The 25478-nt window shown below is 40.3% G+C and overlaps 1 protein-coding gene across 6 annotated transcripts in view; it reads left to right on the top strand.

The window, feature by feature from the left end:
- mgat5 (alpha-1,6-mannosylglycoprotein 6-beta-N-acetylglucosaminyltransferase) overlaps positions 1-25478 on the top strand; it is a 107614-nt gene that overhangs the window by 43784 nt on the left and 38352 nt on the right. For all 6 annotated transcript variants that reach the window (XR_005698813.1, XM_040051597.1, XM_040051596.1 and 3 more), the window contains 7 exons: positions 709-785; positions 6997-7086; positions 13101-13172; positions 15883-16044; positions 17374-17543; positions 18004-18138; positions 24550-24683. Coding sequence is in view for 5 of the 6 variants with exons in the window: in XM_040051597.1 (XP_039907531.1) it covers positions 709-785; positions 6997-7086; positions 13101-13172; positions 15883-16044; positions 17374-17543; positions 18004-18138; positions 24550-24683 (840 nt within the window). In the remaining variant the exon portion in view is untranslated. The remainder of the gene's footprint in view (positions 1-708; positions 786-6996; positions 7087-13100; positions 13173-15882; positions 16045-17373; positions 17544-18003; positions 18139-24549; positions 24684-25478) is intronic.

The following is a 25478-nucleotide window of genomic DNA, read 5'->3' as shown; positions in this document are numbered from 1 at the left end:
CATTGTTTGTTATTGCTTCCTTATTATATGATGCTTGTTGTCCGTGGAGCATCACATCTAAACAATTCCTACACTCTTTTGTATCTTTACTGCTTTCTTTCTTGTATCACTTAGCATCTGTTTAAACTTGTATTGTCACAGCTACCATCGTGTTCTGCAGAATAGCAGTAGCAGAAATTGTTGCGATTGCATTGCCAGTTATTACAGCCTAAGGATAAGAAGTAGTGGATAAACATCAACAAGATCAAAAATAAAAACAGATTTTGTATCCACGTGTTTGCATTTAAAATTCTTTGTGTGTTGTAAAGACATCTGATAGGTCATTCAGAATGTAGGCAGTTGCACACAATAGCCCTAATGACCTACATAGTACATGTTTATTGTAAGTATTGTAATGTAAACTAGTTAGCAGTCAACAGAAGGGGAAATAAAGAAGGTGTTGACAGTGTGATTGGAGCTAGAAAGATAAATGTGTGACACGGTTGTGTGTGGGCTTTGTGTACTCCACACATGCTTCATTTCCCCTCACAATTCAGACCATCAGTGTGAACTGCAGATGTTAATATTTGTGTCTCTATTATATCCACTGTAATAGTGATGTATCCAGTAAAACAAAACAAAAAAAAACCCACGCAGACAGATAAAGAATTCTGGAGCTGACTGACTCGACCTTATTGATTTAGTTTCTCTCTCTTTCTCTTTATCCAGACCTCCTAAACGGAGCCCAGGAGAAGTGCGAGCTGCCGCCTTTGGATGGTTTCCCTCACTGCGAGGGCAAGCTCAAGGTGAATCAAACATGCAAACACACATTAAAAACAGGCCTCTCCATCCCACTCTCTGAGCACAGCTTTGAAAAGGAGGTTTGAAACATGTGAAAGACGAGCTACTGAAAGGAGAACTGCCTGCAGAAATTCATAGCGAACAGAAAAGAAAACAAATGACAGTGTAATCTACTAAACATAACCAGCATCTGGCTTATAGCTTTTACATGGACAGTGGACAAAAAGAGTTGATGCAAGGGCGTTAATTAGTTTATTAAATTGCATTAATATTCAAAATATAAAAATAAAAGGTGTAATTTTAGGGCCAATAAAACTCTGAGCTGCAGGTCTGAAGTTTGTTAGGTTGGACATTAATTAACATGCACACCATCATAACGCCTTATTTTCATCAGCACAAAAACTTTGCATCATAGCACAGGGCAGACCTTAAAATGCTGATATGCTCGCTTTTCTACATTGCAGCCATCACGTTCTCTTTTAAAGACTTACAGACACAAACTCTTTAACACAAAAACTCATAAAGCTTCCAAGACGGCTGAGTAAAGGTTCATTGTTTTTTGTTTGGGGTTTTTCTCACAGGTAAAACAAAAAACAATGTACCTTTACTCAGGTACATTGCAGCAGGAACTGCAGATTGGAGCCGATGACGTTGAGGCTTTTGTCATTGTAATGGAAACCAATGAGCAGCTCATTTTGAATTTGACCTCTGTTTTTTCTCTTTTTTTATTATTTATTAATGCTCATTAATAAAACAAAAGTATCTCTTATTAGATTCATCGATTGAATTATCGATAGCAGCAGTGTCGGTGAACCTGGTAACAAACATTTTTTGACCACTAGTGTAAGAAAAAAAAGATATATATATTTAAATCCTGATTGCACCTGTAACTACGTAATCTTTGCTAATGTTCCTGTAGTATTTTTTATTATTATTTAAAAGTAGCCTGTGGAGTATTCCTGTGAATACTCTCAGTGTTTCCTGCCAGATTATGGCCTTAAGAGGCACAGGTTACATTCTGCATACCTACCTGTGTGTTAATTTATGGGTGGCCCAGGTATTTGAGGTCAGTTAGTAATGATGCTGTTTTCTAGATTGAAATGGTGATGCACTGAAGAACCATTTATGTAACCCACACGTCGCACCGATCGCAACCGATTCCCTCAGCTTCTTTTCAGCACCACACAACATCAGTCATCTCATATATAATGAGCCTTGTAGTCTGTGCTCTACGTTTTTAATCTGTCATATGTTATAAACACGTTGCTGTTAACGAGGTAACGCTTCTGACTCTCTAACAAAAGGAGAGAAAACATACCTCAGAGTAGGGCTGCTCAATTAATCGAATTTTAATCACGATTACGATATGGGCTTTCAACGATCATTAAAAATGACTGAGCCGATTATTAGCCCCTCCCTCATTTGTCCGCGACACCTTAAAGGCCAGTCCGTGAAAATATTGTCGGGCATAAACCGGTCCGTGGCGCAAAAAAGGTTGGAGACCGCTGATTAAGAGGACCCGAGGGAAGCTCGGAAAGCTAAGCAGAAGTTATTTGGAGAGGAGAGTGACTGCCGTTGGTTGAAAAAAGAGGTAAAAAAAACTTCAGTGGTGTTGCACACTATTTTATATTATTTTTTTAAAGTCATTGTTAACCCTTTAAAGCCGGTCAGAGCAGCACGCTCCGTTTTGTGTAACTATTTTTAAATTCCTGTAGAACCTGAACCGTGTAAGCTAGCGCAATAATTTTTTTTGCATATGAAACCGGAGGAGTTGTACTTACATCTCATGCCATCAGCTTGTCCTCGGTCACGGTTTCCTTCCACATATAGCTTTGCAAAAATTGCATAAAAAGCGCTTGCAGGAACATTTCCCACAGTGAAACAGATGTCAGCGCGAACTATCGCATGTCTGCCATTTCCTGGCCGAAACCGGAAGTGACGTCATTTTCGCGGAACATGTAGTGTTTTTACTTGTAGGCCTTAAAAGGTATACTGGTCATGTTTGACTTTTCTGAATAGTTTCTGGGATGCTTAGAACTCAAATTGCACTGCTGGAAATGGTTTATTTTGATGCACATGCTGTTTTCTTTGCAAATTTGCATCATAGGATTGTTTTTTCGTTTTTCCTGCAGTATATAAAAATTGGTGTATCTCCAAAATAAAACTATGAAGACACTCAAAATAAATTTCCTGTTGTTGTAAACTATTTTTTGCAACTTTTTTGTATTTAAAGTTTTGAGGGGTAAACCTCTTAAATTTCTCCAAGTAGAAATATATGTTAAAAAAAAACAAAAACGATTTTCAATTCTTTTGTAGTTTATTGCACTTTTTTTGCAATTAATGTAGTTACTATGGACTTAATGCATACATATTATTAAAATATGGGCTATAACAGTTGTATAGCAACTTGAAATGCTCCCACAAATGGCACTACAACATGTAAAAAAAATAATATAAGCTCTGGCGGATTTGGTTCTATGGTAGGACTTAAAGAGTTAAATAAATATCGTCAAATAATCGAGATCTCAATTTCAGTGAAAATAATCGTGATTATCATTTTTGCCATAATCGAGCAGCCCTACCTCAGAGCCTGTTTCTGTAAATTTGCCTGGATCACAAGATAGACTGGGATAACTGTTACTCAGGTCAACTCAGGTCTGGGAAACACTTTTGTTGCTCTGCATTTTTATTACAGGAAAAATCTGCAATGCAGCTTGAAGCTGGAAACACCCACACAGATTTAAAAGAGCACCACCGCCTCATATTTCGAATAATTGTGAATGATTAATGAATGTTTTTTTAATAGTTGTTTGCATTAAATTACTCAGTGCATATATGTAGTTGTAATAAGATCTCTTATTACAAAAGTGCAGAGCCCCTAAAGTCCTGAAGGAGGATGCTTTTCATCTGGTGTGAACCTAATTATCTTGCCTGCACAGTCAGTGAAGCTAAAGCCTGATAAGCTGAGTTCTTTGCATTTTTTTGGTGGCTGAGTGCAATTAAATCGGTTAATTAGTCAATTATCTGGTGTACACAGGACAGCTAAATATTATTTTCCAAGGCGTCCAACGACTTCAGACACATAACAACAAGTTTTAGTTTGAACTCAGGATGTTATGCAGTGAAGTTCATCTTTGTCTTAAATCCTTTGCACAAGATAACTTATATGTTATCTTATATGACGTATATACAGTGTGTTTAGATACCGGGCATAACATTATGACTGACAGGTGACATGAATAACTGATTATCTCTTCATCATAGCACCTGTTCATGGGGGCGATGTATTAGGGAGTGTTAGAAGCACAAACAATGGGCAACTGTAAGGATTTGAGCCAGTTTGACAAGGAGCCAAACTGTGATGGGTAGATGACCAGGTCTCAAAATCTGCAGCATTTGTGGGGTGTTCCCAGTCAGAAATGGTCAGTATCTATCAAAAGTGGTCCAAGGAAGGAAAAGTTGTGAAAAACTGACAGGGTCATGGGGCCAAGACTCATTGATGGACCAAAGGCTGGCCCGTCTGGTCGGATCAAGCAGACGAGTTACTGTCGCTCAAATTGCTAAAAAAAAGCCTAACAGTGGTTCTGATAGAAGAGAGTCCCTATCATGGAAACGGTAATCCTTGATCTGTCAGGAGGATAATGGGCCCTGCCGCAGAGCAAAGATGGTTCATGATGGTTTTAGGAACACAACAATGTGTGAGTAAGCTGTGAGGTGTGTGAAGTCTTTTGGCTCAGACGTCACACAGTTTGACTATTTTTGTTCACTCTTGACTCTGTATGACATCACCAAGAGATGATATCCCTAATATGGTCATCTCAGACACTCAGCCCGACCTGAGCACATTTACCCCCACCCACCTGCTGTTCAGACCTGTTTGCAAGTGGCAACCAATCAGAAGAAAGTTTGTTTAAATGACTTGTTTTAAACAGTGGATGAAATGAGGGGGCTGGACCAAGGTCCATCATAAAGCAAAAAAGGATTATTTTGAAGCAGAACTCATGCATAGCTACTCTAGTACAGTCTGAGATTGAAGAGATGGAGCTGGGAATAAGAAAGTGCTTTCTATCTATCTAGTTAATTCAGTCTGTGATGGCACACTGCTGCCTTCACTTTTAAACAACTAACACATTACTGTTGTTGTGAATGCATACTGCCCAAAACTCCCACATGACGCTGCTGTACAGTACCTGCAGGCCGGATGAGCAGATGACAGCCAGGTTTAATTCTGGGGCAGACGGGTACTGGCAGACACAGGTGCATACACCCAAATAAAACGCATAACACATGCTGTACATATGCTTGTCCATTGTCTTGTTTTGTTTTTTGTCTGTGTGTTGGCGAGTCTGTGTCCCTCAAGCTGATGGGGGACTATCATACACACCATCTGCTCAGCCAATCCTAATCTTCCATTTGTACTGTTAGAATTTCCAACTTGGCCTGAGGAAATGCTAAAGCTTTCCTTACACATACATCATCTACACGAGTGCTGCACATGAACTCCTTTTTCCTTTCAGAAAAGGGATCAAAATTCAGTAAACTGGCATTTCACATGAGTAAAACATCTGAAAAATACATTTTCTCCTACTCACAGAACTCTTTTTGGTCATTGTTTAAAGTAACGCAATCTCTATGCATTTGCCTTCCAAACGACTCCGAGCCCATCTGCCAGTTCTCCCAACTATGAAGCGCTTTGAATAGTCGATTTTCTGTTTGCCAGTGCGCTGCTCCCTTAGGTTACTGCAAATCAGCATGCATGACGTATTGGAGCCTACGAGCAGGATAGCTGTCAGTCCACATCTCAGCTCAGCAGCCCTTCCACTTCCACAGAAATGCCAGTGCCACAGAAATCTGCCCCCCGGACATCAAATTAGAAGAAGAGTTTCTCATCGCAGTCCGCATCCAGAGTCTCCATCAATCCCGGCTTTCCACACATTTTATTGAGGACATTCTACATTCTTCCATTTCAGTGAAGAATGACATTTTCACATTGAAGGATTTCCACTCAGTCACACATGAAAGTTGCCACTAGGGCTGCCACAAACGATTATTTTGATAGTCGACTAGTCACCGATTATTTTTGCGATTAGTCGACTAATCAGATCATGCATCCATTGGACGTAAAACTTATTGCACCAGCATGCATCTGCTCTTATATAACTATCATTAGCTTACAGCTTTAAGTGTTTAAGGTATGTGCTAACCAAAAATAAAGACAAGTTGATTAAATTTTAATGAAATTTGCAGATTGTTTCGGTGAAGTTTAATAAACTCCTTGCTATCTAAAATATAACAGGACACCAGAGTATATTCTCGAGCATCTCACACTTCTGATAATCAGTTGTCTGCTTGACGTTTATTCAGCTGTGTAAAAACTATACCTTTAATCTCAGCCAAACCGATTTACTCAGGAACAAATAAAATACTAAAAAAAAAAAGCCCAGCATAACATTTTTAAGTTATCTAAGTCACTTATATATGTTTAACCTGAGTAGCGAAAGACGGCAGTGGGTTTGAAAACGATTTGCCGGGAGTCCGGCGTTCTCACGGGCTCTAGTGAGCCTTGCCCCCGGCTAGCTATCGAGCTAGTGGGTGACAGACGTCTCCGAAAAAGTCGGAGCGCTTTTGAAAGTATGTGGTGTCTTGATAAACTGAGCCGATATTTGAGGTTTACACAGTTACATTCTCGCCTGAAAATATGCTAAACGTTTATTTTGTGACCCAGAAAGAATAATAAGAGTAATATTAAGACTAACTAGCTGCCGCCATTGTTGGAAACTGAGCTGGGCTGCGCTATGAATTCTGGGACACTGCTTCTTCTTCTTCGGGGTTTAACGGCACCTGGCATCCTTGTACATGCAGTGCTGCCATCTTCTGTTTCGGTCCGTTATTACACTCTTAAATCCTACTACTTATTCCTGCGTCTTTTGTGATCTTACAAAGCTTCAAACGACGCGTCGACTATTAAATCAGTCGTCGACGATTTTGATAGTCGACGTAATCGTGACTAGTCGACTAATCGTGGCAGCCCTAGTTGCCACAAAGTTAGTAAGGCTGCTCTCAAAAATATCACCCTCTCATTCAGATACGATCACTGTAGTTTCAGCAGTGGAGGTCTTTTATATACAGTCTGTGGCTCTTACAATATACGTGTGACATTAAAGTTTATGTTGGGTCAGTATGCCCGTCTCACATTTGTCTTCTCCTCTTTCTCAGTGGATGAAGGAGATGTGGCGCTCTGACGGCTGCTACGCCAACTACGGCGTGGATGGATCCACCTGCTCCTTCTTCATCTACCTCAGCGAGGTAAATCCTTCTTTTTTGTGTTAATAAATGTAGATAAAAAAGACTGATTGTATTACATCGTCATGATTACTTTTCATGTGGTACAAAATCAACACGGCAAAAGCAGCACTGGTGTATGAGCGCCTGACCAGCATCTTAACAGCTGGTTACTGTTTACTATTTATATACAGGCTTTGCGTTTATTGATGGCAGATACACCATTGGACCTCAGATACGCCACTGTTCTCTGTATGCTGCTAAGTGTCCGTCTCTGTGTGTCTGCATGTTTTCTCATTAGTTGGCTTTTATATATAACTGTCTCCTTTACTGGTTTCTTTTAATCTGCCTACATTCAGATGTTAAAAGCAGAAATGAGTAGAAATCACCTTCATCCTCATATTATTTTATAAATGTTTGTCCACCGAGCAGAACAGTTTTAAATAAATACGCTGCTAAACATGGTGTAATTGTTTTAACTGGTTTCTTGTGTTAATTTTGGTCAGTTTTAAAGTTGAAGTAGATGCATATGAGCTGCATACTGTAATCATAATTGTTTCATTTCCTCATCGCCCAAGAGATTGTTACCTGGGTAAATAAAAACAGTTTTCCTTTAAATGCAGTGCTTTTCTACCAACTATATAAAATGATAAATTAGTTACTCATTTTCCTGTCTTTAAAAAATATGTGAACCTATTTCCAGCCTTCTGTTTTTATTATTGGACTGTACCAGCATAGCTTGGCATGATTGACAGATCAAAATAATCCTTATTTAGTTTACATTGGCTCATGGCACAACCCCCCCAGTTCTTCCCATCTGACAGCACTAAAAATGATTTTTCAACCTCAGTAAACATGAAGCAATAATTTTTTTGTAAAATGTAACTGAAATATATAAAATCAAAGGCTTATTTGTTCAAATACCTAATCATTAAGGAAAATGTGCTTGTTATAAACTGAATGTAAACCAATCAAGTAAGTTTTATTTTATATTGTGCTGGTATAACAAAATTAACTGAAATTAAAATAGCATTTATATTTGAAATGCTAGTTAAATTAGCATTCTGGGCAGATTTTATTTATTTATTTATTTATTTTATTTTATTTTGTGGGCGGGGCAAGCAACTGCAGAGCTACAGAGCTGAAAGTAAAGAAAGTTGCCTGAAACAGAGTCTCTAAAACACTCTGAGCGTTTGGCTCACTGGGGCTCCTTGTAGATGAGCCAGCTTCATTATTTACAGCCTGAAATGAAATATCTAATGTGGTTACTGACAAATAAAACAAAACAAAAAATTTAGTTTTAATTTGTTTTCATTTGTTTCATGTTTGCTACATTCAGAATTTTTGTCTAACAAGTATTCCTCACTGTAGCAAGTGCTTGTGTCTTATTTGAATATTATAATATGTATTTAGGGGTTGGCGATATAAACGATATACGATAGAAACGATATAAATTTGGCCAACGATAGAGATTTTGACTATACCGCTCTATCATGATAGCGCATGTTGATGATGTCATCAAGCTGCGCCTGTTTTGGTCGAAAGCATCGCAGCAGCTAAAACCATTATCATCTGCAAATTATGGCGGGCGCCAGTCATAGCAAAGAGATGAAGCACTTTTGAAATATGGGGAAAGCCAAAAACTGCGCTTCCTCCACTTCCGTAACATTGATTCATTAATGTTGAATTCTCTCGCAGCTGCTCTATTCCCATGTTGTTGCAGTATATTAATAACTAACCTCGTATTGTGGATGAATAATCTCAGTTGTTCTCCTGACTGAAGTTTGGCCCGTGTATAGCATCCTGCTATGCGATTGCATTTGTCCCTGACCACCAGAATCCCTCACGCTAACTTTTATCGAGTGGAAAAAAAGTTGGCGTTCATCCTCCAGCTTCACTGTGCTAATGTTATGCTAACATAGCTGTGTCGCTAGCAATCACATAGCACAACATTATATACCAGGTAGTCCAACTTCAGTAACCCTGCAAACGTTTCCAACATTTATGTTGGAAGTGGTAGCAGAGCTGTACGTTTGAATTAGTTTCAAAAATATCTCAGTCAGAACATGGTATGAAATGTTTAGGTGTAAACTAGCAAGCTAACTCCCTGCTAACTTCTAACTCCGTTAAATTTAATAAATTCTGTTTTCATGGATGCCTGGATGTTAAACTTAATTGTTACACCCGATAAAGCAGCAATGCTGATGATTTTATTAAAGATGAAAGAATTTAGACCGTTTTTAACTCTTAGTGTTCGTTTGACTTTGGGAGCTGAAGCGGACGGAGTTTTGGACCCAAATTACTCCGCAAAGCTCCTCACTACAGCAGCCGTAATGCTCTGACAATCCATCAAGCAGTGCGGATTACCAAAGTTGTACTAAAACATTTTTTAACAGATTTCTGCACGCCAAAATCAGTTCGAAGTCAGTAAGTACAATCAGAATTCATACATAAGGCACACTCTCGATTTTTGAGAAAATTAAAGGATTTTAAGTGTGCCTTATAGTGTGGAAAATACGTTATACAGAAGAAAAGAATATATCGCGATATATATCGTTACCGCACGTGCTTCAAATTATATCGCGATATGAATTTTAGGCCATATCGCCCAGCCCTATATGTATTATTACTATTATTGTATATATGTCTCAAAAAGTCATAAAAATCACAATGATGTAGAGGTCTCAAAGCTCATGTATCAAATAGGATTTGATTGGCATTGCGTAAAATAAGGAAACGCATAACAGATTCCCTTAAAAGCAGAAGAACGTTATGATGAAACATTCTTGTTTTTTGCATATATTCGAAAAATGAAGAGTCTTACATTCTTTTCAGAAACCTGCAGTTGCTTGATCTATTTTCCCGCTGCTTGCATGGTCTCTTTCTGCAGTATATTTTTGGTTTGTGCTTTGGGTTTGTTCTCTTTGGATTCAATAAGTACGATAAGAGCTGCAAAAAACCTCAGACAACCAGTAAAAAATGGATACTGCATACCCAGAGTGGCCTGACAACATTCCTGCAAACTGAGAGTGATCACAAAAGAATGAAGTGCTAAAAATAAGTAGAGGTAAAAGGGGGATTTCATTTTTCATGAGAGCAAATTAGTGTGTTGAGGAGGACGGTGAGGGAGAACGAGGAGATGATTCAGTGGGAAGCTGGGGAGTGGGGAGGGGGGTGATGTGGTAATGTGCGAGGCACTCCTTCAAGGGATGAGTTTGCAGCATATGAAAAGAGATTCAGAATGACTTCACTTCAGTCCCGGCAAATAGGGGGAAAAAGCCACGGTGGAGGGATTATTCATTATTGACGAGTTCCTTCAAGGGACACTTTCAGACCTTCAATTTTTTGCATGATTTATCTTTGCCCCAAACACGGACATGTACTCGTTTTGTGGCGACAGAGCTAATCTTTTCCTTAATTCTAATTAAAGTCTTGCCCCCCCCCCCCCAAAAAAAAAAACCCCTAAAAAAACCCCAGCTTTGCTTCACATAAAACTTCCGCTGTGATTTCTCATTTCAAAGATCTTCCGCAGATCACAGCAGCTGATTACGTTTGATCAGCGAGCCTTTCGTTTCTCTCGGACGAGTTTGCCTTAAATTTGTTTCATCAACTAATTCTAAAGTTGGAAATTGAGCTTCAACTGGAGAGCTCTTCCATGTTTGTTTTGTTTTGAGGCGTTATATTTTTGGGAAAAGTAGGATTTCAGATTCAGAGAGGTCAGCAGCCTCTTATGAATTTTGTATATGAGCTGAAAGCGGTCGACTGGTAAAGAAGGCAGAAAGCTGGCTTGGTCGGTATGGGAATAGAAGCGAGATAGACATTAGTGGAATCCATTAGGTTTGAGAGAAACCTCGTCTTTCTATTCATGGAAGCAGGAAGCAAACAGAAATATTTGTCAGAATTTATAAAGACTCTCTGCTAAGCTAACATCATTCACTCTTCACCTCTAGTGTTACGGTTCTTCTTAGCTAAGAGGAAAAAAAAATTCAAGCTCAGATCATACACCCTTTACCATGTATAATTCATACGTGTCAAGCGCTGCATTAACCTTGCAAAGGGGCAGCGCATCCTGATGGATGTCAGCGGGAGAAGGTCAGGGTTTAGCTAATGGTGGTGTGTTGCTGATTGACAGTAAACACTCGCAACTTGTACAGAGCCAAATTTTGCCAAGACAAGCAAAATGCACAATTAAACTTCACTTCTCCATAAACATCTGTATGTACAAACGGATGAAGAGGAAGGAACTGCAGAAGCAATTGCTGAGAAAGAAGAAGTGATTTAAATCAGGCGTACGAACAGGATGGAATATGGAGACTGCAGTCAGAGTGGCAGTTGTTCAGCATCAGGCAAATCCTCAGCTGTGTGGCTGTGTCCCACCTTCACCTACCTACAGACCCGTGTGTTGCTCTAGCGTTAACAGTTGGGTACTTTTCCCTCGTCTATGGAGGGCAGAGACACAGCACGAAAACCAGTCCTCTTCCCCAAACAGCCGCAGGGACAACTCCTTGATATGTTGATATATGTTGTGTTTGTATGAAAGTAAATTTACAAAGCTGGAGGAGTTAAAAAGTAGATTGAAGTGGGCCAAAACAACAAACAAATCAATGGTCCATAAGGGTCATATGGGATGCACACACACCCAAAAAAACAGTCATCCAACAAGTCGTAAATCTACATGATTAAAACACAATTCTAAATTTTAGAATCTTTTCTCATAAACTTGTGAATTTGTTCTTGGAAAACAGGGATTTTCCTTTTTAAGTTTAAGATTTTTTTCCTTATAAAGTCTTGTTTTTTGTCCTCACAAGTTTGGCCATTAGTCTTTTACATTTATGGGGTTTTTCTTGCTTCCCCCCCCCCTTAATTCATTATTTTTATTAATATTTTTAAACCTTCAATGGCCCTCACATATTATCAAGTACCAAACCAAAAAACTAGAACATATCTCCCTAGCTAAAATAACAGGAAGACATCATTAAAAGTAAACAGCGGCTCACGAACACAGCGTACAGCAAGATGTGGCTGTTTTGGATGAAGAAGACCAAATCCCTGCCCTGAGGTGTTAACATATATATGTCATCAAACAGGAGCCACTCATCTGCGAGCTAGAATTTACCACCAGCGTACCTGCATATGAAGCAGTTGTATCTGCTTCATATGTTCAGACAGTTGTTGGCGTAAACACAGAAGCCACACCCACCTGCTGTTTAACCCTTTGTTTATGTTGAAGGACATGCTGTTTGAATGGGTGTGAATGCACTCTGAACCTTGTGAGACGTGTGGTTTCTAACAGAAAGTCAGACAAAATAATAGTTTCTTGCATTTTTCATTTTCTTTTTGGTCCAGTGCTTTTCTTCTTGTTGTTAGTTTGTTTCATGTATGAAATAAATAATTGGTGGGGACGAGGGGGAAGCTTGCTTAAATGGTTGAAGTAAAGTTTAGCACTGGTGTATAACCTGTGAAAAGCCGGATGAAAACAGACGGAGAATTAAGGGAAACTACTTTTGTAATGGCAGGAATGGCCGTAGCTTAAATGTACAGTGGAATTTTTTTTTCCCTGAAGAAGTTGAGCTTGAAGGCCAAAGCTTCTACCTCGAAAAATGGAGGAACAGTAGCACAACCGTCATGTCGAGAATGTAAAGCAGTAATGATGCTGGAAACGTACAGCCAATCCATTAAATGCTTTCTAAGTAAGAGGAGTATTTTAAATTGTCTTGAGTTGCTATCTAATGCAAAGAGCTGAAGAAAAGTGTTATATAATCACATATATATGAACTTGAGAGGATTCCTGCAGTTGCTTCTTGGCATTTAGTAGGCCAAGTTTAGCAACAGTGAACAGCAGCAGGGTCCATTTACATCTCTAGTAAAGTGAAGAGTTGTGCTAATGTACTCAAAGTTTGTATATTGACATTTCTGTGCCTGTGTGTGTGTGTGTGTGTGTGTGTGTGTCTCACGGTTCCGGTGGATGTCTGATAAAAGGTTAAAAAAACAAAAAACAAAGCTGTAAACTGAACAGGTGTTTTGGGCTTCTTCCGTAGGTGGAGAACTGGTGTCCTCGTCTGCCCTGGCGAGCCAAGACCCTGAATGAAGAAATGGACCAAAGAGGCCAGGTGAGAGAAAAACAGCACACATCTCCTGTTAACTGTAAACTGAAAACACAATGGACCGTTGAACTACTTCAGCTGCCCTTCGAGATGAACCTTTCAGAGGCTCTCACATCACGAGCTACTGCTCGGACAGGAGAGATAATAGTCTCCGCTCGCTACTAACCCCTCGTGTTGTTATAAAAATAGGCTTGTGTGAGAGTAACCAGTTGCAGTTGCTCACTATTAAAAAAAATCTATTTGGTCGGCCTATATCTATTAGGCACCGTTATGCTGGGGTTGTTCGGGTGTCGCATTACAACACAGATGCCATAGCTGTGGTCCATTTAACTGAATGGATTTCATGGATGCTTGTATGCGTGATGGCAAGTTTTATCATTAGGATTCATTTTCCTTACATGTTTAGACCTACTCCATTATGCTTCATTTATAGGATATTTCATTTTAAGAAATAAGGGGTTGCTGTATGGAGGTAGAGCAGGTCATTGGTTAAACAGAACATTGGCAGTTTGATCGCTGGCTGCTCCAGCATGGTTGCCGAAGTACTCTCAGGCAAGTTACTGAACCAATACTGATGATCTGTTCCTTTTAGCTGACCTCAATTTGTCAGATAGGCTCTATTGAAATGAATGGCTAGTAAAATTAAGCACACATGTGGTCAAATGTATAAGTGTGATACATATGCAAAAAACAGGAAATCGGGAAGCAGGCAAATGCTTTTTTTCTCTTCAGCACTGTATATCAGTTGCTTAGCGTTAGCCGCAGAGCAGACAGTAATATACATTAAAATACTATGAACTGGTAGTCAGGTGAAAGTAAGTCTCATAACAATAAAAACTGTCCACCAATAGCTAACATTTTAAAATGTTTGCTTTTCAAGCTGCCTTTACAACCAATCAAAGTAAAATCGAGCCAGCGAATGAGCAAACGGGCTGAGCTGAACTGTAAACATACCTCGATAGCTTATGATAGCTTATGCTATCGAGGTATGTTTAGCCTCTAGAAGACGAAAGCCGGAGTGATGGAACCATGGGTCAAATCTGAAATAATGATCTTGCATCTGTGCCAATGCGGTAGCTCAGTCAAATCCCACTTACAGAGCTTGCTTGCTGGCTTTTACAAAGTCTACTGTATCTTCCCCCTCCCCCTGCCTTTTCCTCTGCTTTGGGTGAATCGATATTAAGCGCTCTTCATCCCCCTCTCTGGAAGCATCAACAGCACTGACCCATCAGTAGCGGGGACATGCCATTTGACAGGCTTTGGAGTTTTTAATTCAGGCACAGATTTTAATAGCTTCAGTCCGTGCAAGTGATTTCCTGTCGTGATGAGGAATGCTAATGCCTCGCTACAACCTTGTTTCAGCCACCTTAGCAGCTAGTAATGGCACTGTGGTTTCTCCTTAGCACTCTATCTTTCTCCCACTAGCGCCGCCTCACTCACAGCTTCACTTCTTTTCCTAAAAATTATATTCAGGTTTGTTTATATCGCACCTAATTATAACAACAGTCGCCTGAAGGCACTTTATACTGGAAGGGAAAGACCCTTCAGTGTTCTGGAGAAAACCAGCACTTGGCGACAGTGGGAAGGAAAAACTGGCTTCTAACAGGAAGAAACTTCCTGCAGATCCAGGCTCAGGGAGGGGCAGCCATCTGCTAATAACTGGTTGAGGGTTAAGAGGGAAAAGGGAAAGAAAGACGAGAGCGGAGGGAGATGTGACAAAGCACATTACTCTGCTCAGCGTCATATTCAGATGAGACGGGGTGATATTTGAATGTGTTTACACTATTTCCCTTTCCGTGGCCGTCTGTGACCTCACGTTTATTTCCATCCTTCAGCTTGACTAGCAGTTAGTCAGCAGTCTCACAACAGAGGCAAGATTACTAACATGCAGATAGACGTTTCACAGCATGAGCCGCTTTGCTTCACAACCTTTTTATTAAACATTTAGTTGATGACGATGTCCCGTCTCTTGAAATCTGTGCCCCCAGAAAAAAAGTAGCAGTGATCCTTCTTTGTGCTTTTTATGTCTCTTCTGTGGGAATCATCAAACCCTGCACAGTTAAGCCTTCTTCCTCTTCTCCGTTTAGACATTTGTTTGTAACAGGGAGCACTTGGCGCTCCAAATGTTTCAGCACCTGATGTTCCCGTAACCATAACTACAGTATAGTGCTTTCTCAATTCACTATATGTACTTATAACTCACTGTATAAGATTTTTGTTTCTTTTTAAAAAAATAGGACAAATAGGGCACATTAAGCCCAGATTCACCAGTCATTCATCCACCCCCCTATTCCACAGACCAGCTCCGCCTTTCTGTCTCTATCCGTTTAATCCATCTGCCGATCCAAGGAGATACAATGCGAGACTCAGTCACTTTGGATAAACCTTTTAATCGTAGCTACACAGTGCTGGGATTGAGCTGAGGATCTTGTATTAGTGGAGCTCACTCCAAGAAAACAAGCCTTTGGCAACTTGGAAGGCAATATTGCAAATTCTGAATTACATTAGATAAAATTTTAAAGATTGCTTTGGGATTTTCTTGCAGCAGGAGAACCAAGCAGCCATGAAGAAACACAAGTAAAGCAGATAACAAAGTGAACATAATCACTGTCTTGATGAGAGATTTTAAAGAAGTTGATGGTCATGTTTTCTGTGGACCTACACGCGCACGTTATCAGATTACAGTCGCTGTACTTGTGTCCACGTTTCCACACAGGCGGAGATCCGGACCAGTTTCGAGGAGCTTTACCGGATGATGTCACAACGGGAGGAGTTCCGCTGGATGATGCTGAGGATCAAACGCATGGCCGAGCCGTGGGTCAGCGCCATCCGCTCACTGGCTGCAAAGCAGAACCTGGGCAAGCGGCGGAAGAAGAAGGTGGGCATGACAGATGATGATGTAGTTCACCAGAGCTTTTGTCCACTCAGGTTTTGTTTTCAGGGACGAAAAGAAGCTGCTCGTTTTTTGTGCTACAGTTGTTTTGTAAAGAGTAACTGCAAGCTCCGACATAAATGTGTCACTTCCTCTCTGCCAGGAAAGGCCCTCTAGACAGCGTTCAGAGTAATGGATGAAAAGCTTTTGTGAGCTCAGTGTCCTGTTTGTGTATTATATGTAGAAGATGGAGGCACAATACCAAAGTATGCAGTGAAACTCCCAAGTTTAGTCGGCTAAAAGGGAAGACTGGTGCTTTTCAGAAAAATATTCTAGCTGAATAAGTGAAATGCTAATATTTATCTACCTAAAACTCAGCAGGATGCAGCTTTTTTTTTTTAGCTTTCAACCAGCCAGTTGAAATGAATGCACCACCTTTATGTATACCAATACCGATATACACCCAAACACACTTTGACACACTTGTAGACCGCCTCACTTCTGCTCAGAGAAGAGCTGATGCTGGGAAAGGACTGACACAGATATTCCATTGTGTCCCAAGCTAGAAGCTGCTCCCAGCTCTGAATAACTGCACACTTCCCTTGGCCCTTCTGAATAATTCACATCGTGCTCCCTTGATACCGTGGTGCTGAAGTGAGGCAGCGTCCCCTTCATGTGAAACTCAAGAGTACAAGAAACAAGAAATCTCATGATCTTACCCGGCCGTTGCTTTTTTCCACCCACTTTGTTGAATCTGTTCAGTCTCTAATGAAACAAAGAACGGTTTCTCATGATAATTTCAGCTTCTGATTTGTTCAGGAATTCACGCTGTCAGCAGTGAAATATGTGTTGGTCACTTCAAACAAAGCCTTCTATTACTTTCAGCTCCCACTGTGGAACACTATGTTCCCGCTCGGCAGCTGAAAACCATCCTGTGTGTTCATGTTTTACTTAAGTTGTGTGTGTTTTCTCAGCATGTGACACTGCTCACCTGTCAGCATAGGAAAAACTAGAACTGCTTTTACAGCAAAACCTCTTATTATAATGAGCACTGTAAACATTTTGCACTCTTAATAATCTAACCAGTTATTTTAGATAGGAAACCAGTAACGTGTCTTTTATTTGTCCACTGTTCTTGTGGGCTACGGTGGCTCAAAACAGTCAAAACAAGAAAGAAAGAAATGGCTCAGTCACTGCTGTCTTTCATAAACTTTATGATCGCCCTTTTATTCCACATTCACAAATATTAAAAAGTATTCTCATCTTCTAAATGAAAAGCTGCGCTACATTAGTTCCTGCACTTACTTTTTATTTTCCTATTTTCTCCTCCGTCAGATCCTGGTCCATCTTGGTCTGCTGACCAAGGAGTCAGGCTTCAAGATTGCAGAAAATGCTTTCAGTGGGGGCCCACTGGGGGAGCTGGTCCAGTGGAGTGACCTCATAACCACATTGTACCTGCTGGGCCACAACATTCGCATCTCTGCTTCCCTCAATGAGCTCAAAGAGTAAGATTATTATTATTAAACTGTCTATTTAAGGTGGGCTGATGTTAAGAACACTCGTGTGGAGGATGATCGTTCATAAATAATTGAGTAAAAGGCAGCTATATGGGTATAATTCTCTGTGTAGTCAAACCAACACCTTTAACATTAGTATTAATCTTATTTACAAAGTGTAAACTTATTTAAAACTCCTGTAGTAGCTCACATTATGAACTGTCAGCAGTCTGACTAAACAAAGTTGTTTGTCTTTTTCTATTATAATGATGATGATGATAAGACAAAATTTCCAAACCAAATCACAATCCTTAATCCTGAGTTTGACAGATTCCTTTCTCTGTTGTATACGTGCTTGGCTTTATCAATGGCCTGCCTAGGAAAATTAAATGCAGTGGCTGCCTGCTGACTAGTTTGACATGTGGATCAATTTGCTGAATCAGAGTTGTTGTTTTTCTTTTTTCTACAGGATCATGCGAAAGGTTATGGGAAACAAATCCAGCTGCCCCACGCAGGGCGATAAAGTGGTAGAGCTTATATACATCGACATCGTGGGTCTGACCCAGTTTAAGAAGACTCTGGGGCCTTCCTGGGTCCACTACCAGTAAGTATATTTGTATTTTACATTTGAAGGCCATTAAACTTCATTTTCTACATCACCTTGTGTTGACTGTCAGGTTTCTACATGAACGTAAACACTGTGGGATTTGGATCTAGGATTTACATCCATATGGCTCGTTCCATCCTTGGCTACAAAGGCCAAAGTGCTTTGCACCACCATGTTGCAAACATGCTTTTTAATCCAGTAAAGTTGGGCCAAGAAGACAGCCGCATGTAACTACATCAGTGTTTGCTAGTTCACCTTACATGCATTAATGTAATAACGTGGTTAGCCTACTAAACGTAAATTACACACGAACAACATTAAGCTACTCGCCCAGAAAAGAACGGCTGCTGCTGCATCATCATCCGTCATCATTTCTGCTACACTGGCAGGGCTAGGGGCCAGGACTCTCCTCTTCGGGTTCTTGGGGGATGTTGCTAACTCGGGTCCGATAACAGGCAACCCACCCGCAGTAGATGTGCTCGGTGTGAGGTCTTGCAGCAAGCTATCAAATACGGCGCATTTCTCGGCTTTTAAAAAAACGCTATGCATCGGCAGGTGTTTCATCAGATTCGAGGTGTTACCTCCTTTGCACAGTATCACCTTAAAGCACTTGTTGCAGGCTGCTGAGTTTGCATCTTTTGCTGTGAAGTACAGCCAGACTTTTGACCGCTTCACCTTGGGCATTTTTAATCTGTAGCTCTGCTCTAAAAGAACGCACGTACCTGGGCCCACCTACTATCCTTGGAAAGGTAAAATGATTGGCTAGAATCCAAAGTGTATGACATCTCAAGAAAAAAAGCACTGAAATAAAGCACCAGAATGTGCGCTGCTTTTCAATCTGGTTACTACCGTTTATGTCAGAACCGGTGCAATTACGGCACCGAATATCGGTACCGATCCTTCATAAGTAGAGATGTGTGATGTATATATTGTGAATGTTAAGACCACTTCAAACATGATTAGAAATCTTAGAGAAAAATGTCTGATGTATTACAGTTAAATATTTACTTTCAGAATTTTAAAAGTTGCTAGCTTGCTAACTTATATTATGATTTCTAACAATCATCCCGAAGTAAGACATAAAACAGCATGCTTGTGTGTTGGCTCAGCGGGCTTAATATTAATGAGAAAATAAAATCGGTCACATTAAACAGCTAGATTTCATATCATTTACTTTGTTATAGCTATCAGTTAAATATCATGTATAGCTATCGAGGGCTCTCATATCATTTCTCTTTCCTCATGTAAAAATCTGGACACCACTGCTGCCAACTGTGGCTGCCAGCAGCTTCCCTCACGTAGGCACATGTCGCTGGGTCGAGGTTTGTCTGGCACTCGTTGTGACAAAGAGTCTATTTTCCGCTCATACATTGCCACAATTTCCCAAAAGGCCCAAGGAGCGTCTGTTGTTCATGATGTTGTGACCAATTCTATTCTGTCTCCCCAACTGCTCCACTGAGGACTGTAGATTAGGCCTTCCCGGTTTGTTTTGAAAAGAGCCTCCTGTCAGCGCCGACTGACAGGAAAAAAGAAGGAACAATAACTCTGGGGCAGTAATAGCTCTGTCGGTTCCTCCTGCTTGTCACCAGGTTTTGTTTGTGTGAGACTGAACACTTTAACCTGCATCCGCTCACTTTATGCCCTGAGGAAATTGGCTTAGCCTCAGGTATAATGTAAGGTCCAGATGCTGTTATTGGTGTTAATTCTCCCACCATTATTGAACAGTTATGTCAAAGCGCTTTGTGTCACTGTATACTTCATATGCACTTTCGTGAAAGAAGACCTGGAGTGCAGGCTGAAAAGTTATTTTCCACTAAGTGTAACCTTAGAGTCTGGGAAATAATATCTCTTCCTTTTAAGGCCTGAGAATCCCACAATCCCTTTTATTTTCTTTATATTCATACAGGGAGGTACCCGATGTACAGAAGAAGCCAGATTTGTTTTTGTTTTTTTTTTCATTTAAGACCCCAAATTCTTAAAAGCAATAAACTCTAATAATAACACATATTTTTTTTGTGTGATGAGACAACACAAACAAGTCTGTCCAAGCTGTTTGTGATTGCTGTTTTGTTATTCCTGCCATGTTTCATACTACTCTGTAATGAAAATACTCCGAGTTGTTATTTTCTTGGTAAAAACTAGAACAGGTGTTTGCCTATCGTTCAATCTAATTTAATACTTTCATCGCCTTGCTTAATCAGACACGCTTCCAGGGATCTAGTGGTTAACACGTTCGCTCCAGGTCACTGGTTTAGTTCCAGCTAGAGACATGGTTCCTCACTGGGGTTGTGTCACGAAGGGAGTCCAGCTTAAATCTCTGACAAATTAGACATGCAGAGCCACCTGCTGTAGTGAGCCCTGTGGCGAGGGAGCAGCCTGTTTATTCAAGCACAATATCTAATTCAATTTCATTTATAATGCAGCAAAACACAACAATAGTTGCTTCAAGGCACTTTATGTTGTAAGGTAAATACCTTTCAATAATAAAGAAAAAACCGCAGCGATCAGACTACCTGCTGTTAGCAAGCAGCTGGCAACAGTGCGAAGGAAAAACTCCCGTTTAACAGGAAGAAACAGCAGTCATCTGCCACAACGGGTTGGGGTCGAGGTGAAAGAGATGGGACAAAAGACTCAAGTCTTGATACAAGTATTTCCTGTTTCTTCCTTTGTTCAATTTATTTTGCCGTTTCTATTGTTTTGACAACTTTTTTTTTTGTAGGCAAGTTTGTTTTTTTTGTGACTCATGCTGTTGTTTACCTTCTCTACTGTGTCAGTGCAGAGGTATGACTTGCAAGTCCTTAAACAGAAACATGTAGGTAATAGACGTTGACATTTTTGGTGTGCCATCGTAGCATTGTTCACACACAGCCACTGTCAAGAATTCGTGGTATCTATGGAAACATCTAGTCTTTAAATCGAGACTTAACAGGTTTTTCACGTTTACTTCAGTTAACATTTGAAATGTAGACCTTACTGAGTCAAACTAACTCAACTTTGTGTTGAGTGAGACAATAAAGGCCGAGTCTAACAAAATATACCTTACAAGAAATTACCAAGACTGGCTGCAGGTCATAATCTTATCTGAGGACTGGGTTGCTAATGTTATCCTAATCTGATAACACTGTGTAACATCCAGGGACACAATCATAGACTGGGCGACAGCGTTGCATTTTGGTTTTTCTATCCTAATAGCATTTGTAATGCTGTGTGTACAGCTTCAATGCAGGTAACTAAATTAAACTAAAATCAAACTAGTTGTTTTTCTTCTTACTAGGTCAGTTTGTAGCTTGTTTAGCATGTCAGAAATGTTATAGCAATTACTTTATGGCCTAATATTTACTGGATACAGTGAACTAAAGGATGAACTGAGCCTATGTTATTATAAGGGAACATTAATGGTTCACAGCCAGTGGGACCCCAAAATAATAACAATTAGATGCTGTTAAGAGTGTTACAATTTTCACGTTTTTATTAGACAAACCATTAACTCATATCTCTGTTTATCATTCAGCTCTTGTGTTTAGCTTCAGGCATGTGCAGACCTGTAACAGACCGTCAGATAGATCAGCTGAAGACCAAATGTTTCACTGACGGTGTTTGTTGGATGTGTTTGTGTCGCATCTGAGATAACCATGATATGAGAGAAAACTGACATTTACTATAGTGATCATCATAATTTATTTATTTGGCTGGTGTTTATGGGGAAATCGGACTCATACTGTAACAAACAAAAACAATAATAGCCCAGCTTGATTGAAATAAAGCAGCGAGTATCACCAAGTACATACTTCTTCAGCTAAACAGCCTCATCTCCTGCCACATTATGACGCCCACAACTCACGGGCCTCGCTACAGCCATATTTACACCGTTTTACAGCTCCAGCAGCACTACCCCATCTGTTAAGGGTATATCTACCAGGGACGGATGAGGGTTGTTTTCCTCTGGAGTGACTGGAGATGGCATGTGGGCATGTTGTTGTGCTGCTTTCATTTTAAAGTTTCCTCTTGGCGAATCTGTTTCCAACCTCCCCACTCTCCCAGGGTGTTTCACAGTTCACACAGCCAGCTGCACAGCGTCTGGGTGGGCGGAGAGGCAATCAGTGACTGAATCAAAGTCTGTGTGTGTGTGGTTGTGTGTCTTCCATATATGCACCTGGCTTCTTGTTATCATAGTGATTAATGCTGAGTTTTGTACCATGACCAAAAAGTGAAAGTCACTTAACTTTAGTTACCTCTGAGAAAATCCACCAGAACATAGCAGTCTAAAGGGGGGTTTAGTCAGTGGGGACAAGATTAGCAGCTTGGTATTAATTTTTATGTTGTTCAATGATTTTTTTATGCCTAACTAATGAAAAATGAACCCAAATAATAGAGGTGGAAATACCCCACAATGCAATGTTACTATATTTTTAACATTTTGCATTATTGTTAGTATTGCGGTAACTGCGGTAACACCAGTTTGTTGCAGGGCTAACACAGATACCACTTGCACTCACATTCACACCTATGGGCAATTTAGAAATACCAATTAACTTAACCCCAGTAACTCTGTGTCTTTGGACTGTGTGAGGAAGCTAGAGTACCCAAAGAGAACACACATGGACACGGGGAGAACCGTGCTGCCCTAATATAAAGTTAAGTTCTCAGTTAAGTTGTTTTTTTCCTGCAAAATTGTCTGGCATACCAACACTGTCACTAAATGTGACATAAGCATTTCTATAAGAAGGAGTCAGTCTGCTTTCAATCTGCCGTTGAATTGCGATTAGATGCAACATGTTTCTGATAATATAACAATTAACTGTGATACATCATTAATAATCACATATCTGTTGCTGTCTGCATAGACAGAAATTCACATTTAACTCAGATTTACATGGCTATTACAATTACATCTGGACTGATAGTTACATGTTGGAATTATGTCTGCATTCATTAAAAAACGTCTCTGGAGCGATTGCAGAAAGGTTGTTTCCTTTCAGGCAACCTGTGAAATCGCAATTAAAAGTGGCGAAAGTGTGCAATGCTATCAAGCTCTAGGGCAACCATGTAGTCACCACAAGTTACAATCAGTCATAGAATGTGGAAAAAATTCAATACAGTCAGCATGTAGCCACCAGTTTGTTTTTTTTAATGCTTTTGTTTTTGTTTGTTCATTTTTGTTGATACGAGGAAGCTGCTGTCCTATTTTTACTCGCGTGGTTGACCCGTTAGCTTTCTCTGAATTAGCACGTAGCTTTGTCAAGCTGAGTGTGTCCAATATGTTTATGTTTAGCTCTAAAAAAAAGAAATAAATAAATGACATGGCATTTGCTGAAATGCCAACTCGGGCTTAAAAACCAATGAATAACATCACATTGGCCACATCCATCTTTTCTATACAGTCTGTAACATTGACTCGATTTAGCCTCTGGGACCAGTGATCGCTGTTTTGGAAACTTCTGTGTAGCTACCCGATATTGAAATAATGTATACGTGATATCTAAACCAAGACTTCTTCTTTCATGTACCAGGCATTGTTTATAATGAGAACACTGAAGCAAATACATTTAAAAGAAGGTAATAAAAGCAGTGAGGCCTCCTCTTATGCTTTCCACACAGACTGTTTACTTGCATGCAGGTGAAGTTTGCTGAGTCGTGACTCACACTACAACTGGAAACCAGAAAGCTTCTAGGGCCAAAACTGTTTCTTTCCTACAGATTCTCCATATTTATATGCAGATATCTGTTTGTGGAGATTGGCGAATGCACAGCACGGAGTTAAAGGTCAGGAAGTGCTTTACAATTCCCTCCCCTGGTTTTTGGTCTAATTAATCCCACACTGTGACCTTTAAGTCAGCCATGATGTTCCCTCACAGCCACACCTTCAGAACAAACCTCAGTATCATAGTTTGAGGATTTATATTTGTGATTTCATGTTCTTACATGGATGATATGTGTCTCAAGCGCTGACATGACAAAGACCGTTTTTAGCTTTTTAAAGCTCCAAATTTAAATATAGTGTCATTCAAAAGCTAACACAAAAACTTCAGCATTTATTTCTTGAGCTAAACACTACTATTAGTAAAGCCTTCTGTTTCTTCAGTAAGGTGGCTTAAATGGAAAGATTAGGAGTTCAAATGTTGACAGATTTTGAATCATGCTCTTTCTCAGTAGAGTAGCTTAACATGTCCCCTTTCAAATAAATAATTATGAGCTTGTTTCTGTGTGCTTCACTAAAAACAATGGGCAGGAACACAAATTGGTGATTTTAATTGCGTGCACTGTGCTGTTAGTGTATTGTTCTCTGGAAGATCAAGGGTGGATTTATGTGATTGATATTGTTTAATGTTACACAACGTGTATGCATGCATACATCTGTGCATCTGACCGTCATTAAAACTTGTGTGTTTTTGTTTTGTTTTTCCACAGGTGCATGTTGCGGGTGCTGGATTCATTTGGGACTGAGCCAGAGTTCAACCACGCTCACTATGCCCAGTCCAAGGGCCACAAGACGCCCTGGGGGAAGTGGAACCTCAACCCGCAGCAGTTCAACACCATGTTTCGTAAGTCGGCAGATTTAGGACTAGTAAGCTGTAGCCATTTGATTGAATGCAGGATTTATAAAATAGTTAATGTAATGAAACCCATCATCTCTGAGCCAGCAGGATAATCCTGTGCATCCAAGAATGTTAGCGTTTGAGAATAACACTGGTCTTCTTTACACTAAGACATGAAAGATTTCATCACCTCTCCAAGTGACCCACACTGCTGTTTAAATAAAGTCAAGCTGCCGTATGAGGCCGCTTGCAACATAAATCAGTTTAACTGCTCAGCACTCCGGGCTGTCATCTGTGTCTACAGGTCAGTTAGATGTTGAAGTTTCTGTAAAAAGAAGAGGCATAAAACACGCTCTGAGCATCCAGGACAGTGCGAGTTAATGGAATCTCATCAAGCAGATTAGTAAGTAAGAGGTCAGGCACTCAGCTCTCCATTTTGCTGTGATTATGAATGTAGGACGTAGTGTGTGGATGCTATGGGTGTGTGTGTGTGTGTGTGTGGGCGCATCGCTCCTGCTGTGGGATCACTGTGTAACTGGAATCAGCCGCATTTGTTGAGACGGATGAGCGGCGGCAGCACAGCAGACGCGACAGCAGACGCGACAGCATTAGCTGGGCAGGAAAGGGAGCCAGCATCCCCGGAGTACTGACCTTTTCCCCATAGCTAAGAGAAAGTGAAATGTTACCCCTACAAATCCTCCGTTTGCGAGGTGAGGCCCGGAGCTATCCAGAATGCCACCGCACCTGAATAGCTCATTGTGCACTGAATAGGGTATGTCTTTCTCATAAAACACTGGAGCC

The sequence above is a fragment of the Simochromis diagramma genome, unplaced genomic scaffold (genome assembly GCF_900408965.1).
Source record: "Simochromis diagramma unplaced genomic scaffold, fSimDia1.1 OVJJ01000107.1, whole genome shotgun sequence".
Taxonomy (NCBI): domain Eukaryota; kingdom Metazoa; phylum Chordata; class Actinopteri; order Cichliformes; family Cichlidae; genus Simochromis; species Simochromis diagramma.
Note: the sequence above shows the minus strand (reverse complement) of the source record. Positions and strands in the feature narration are given on the sequence as shown.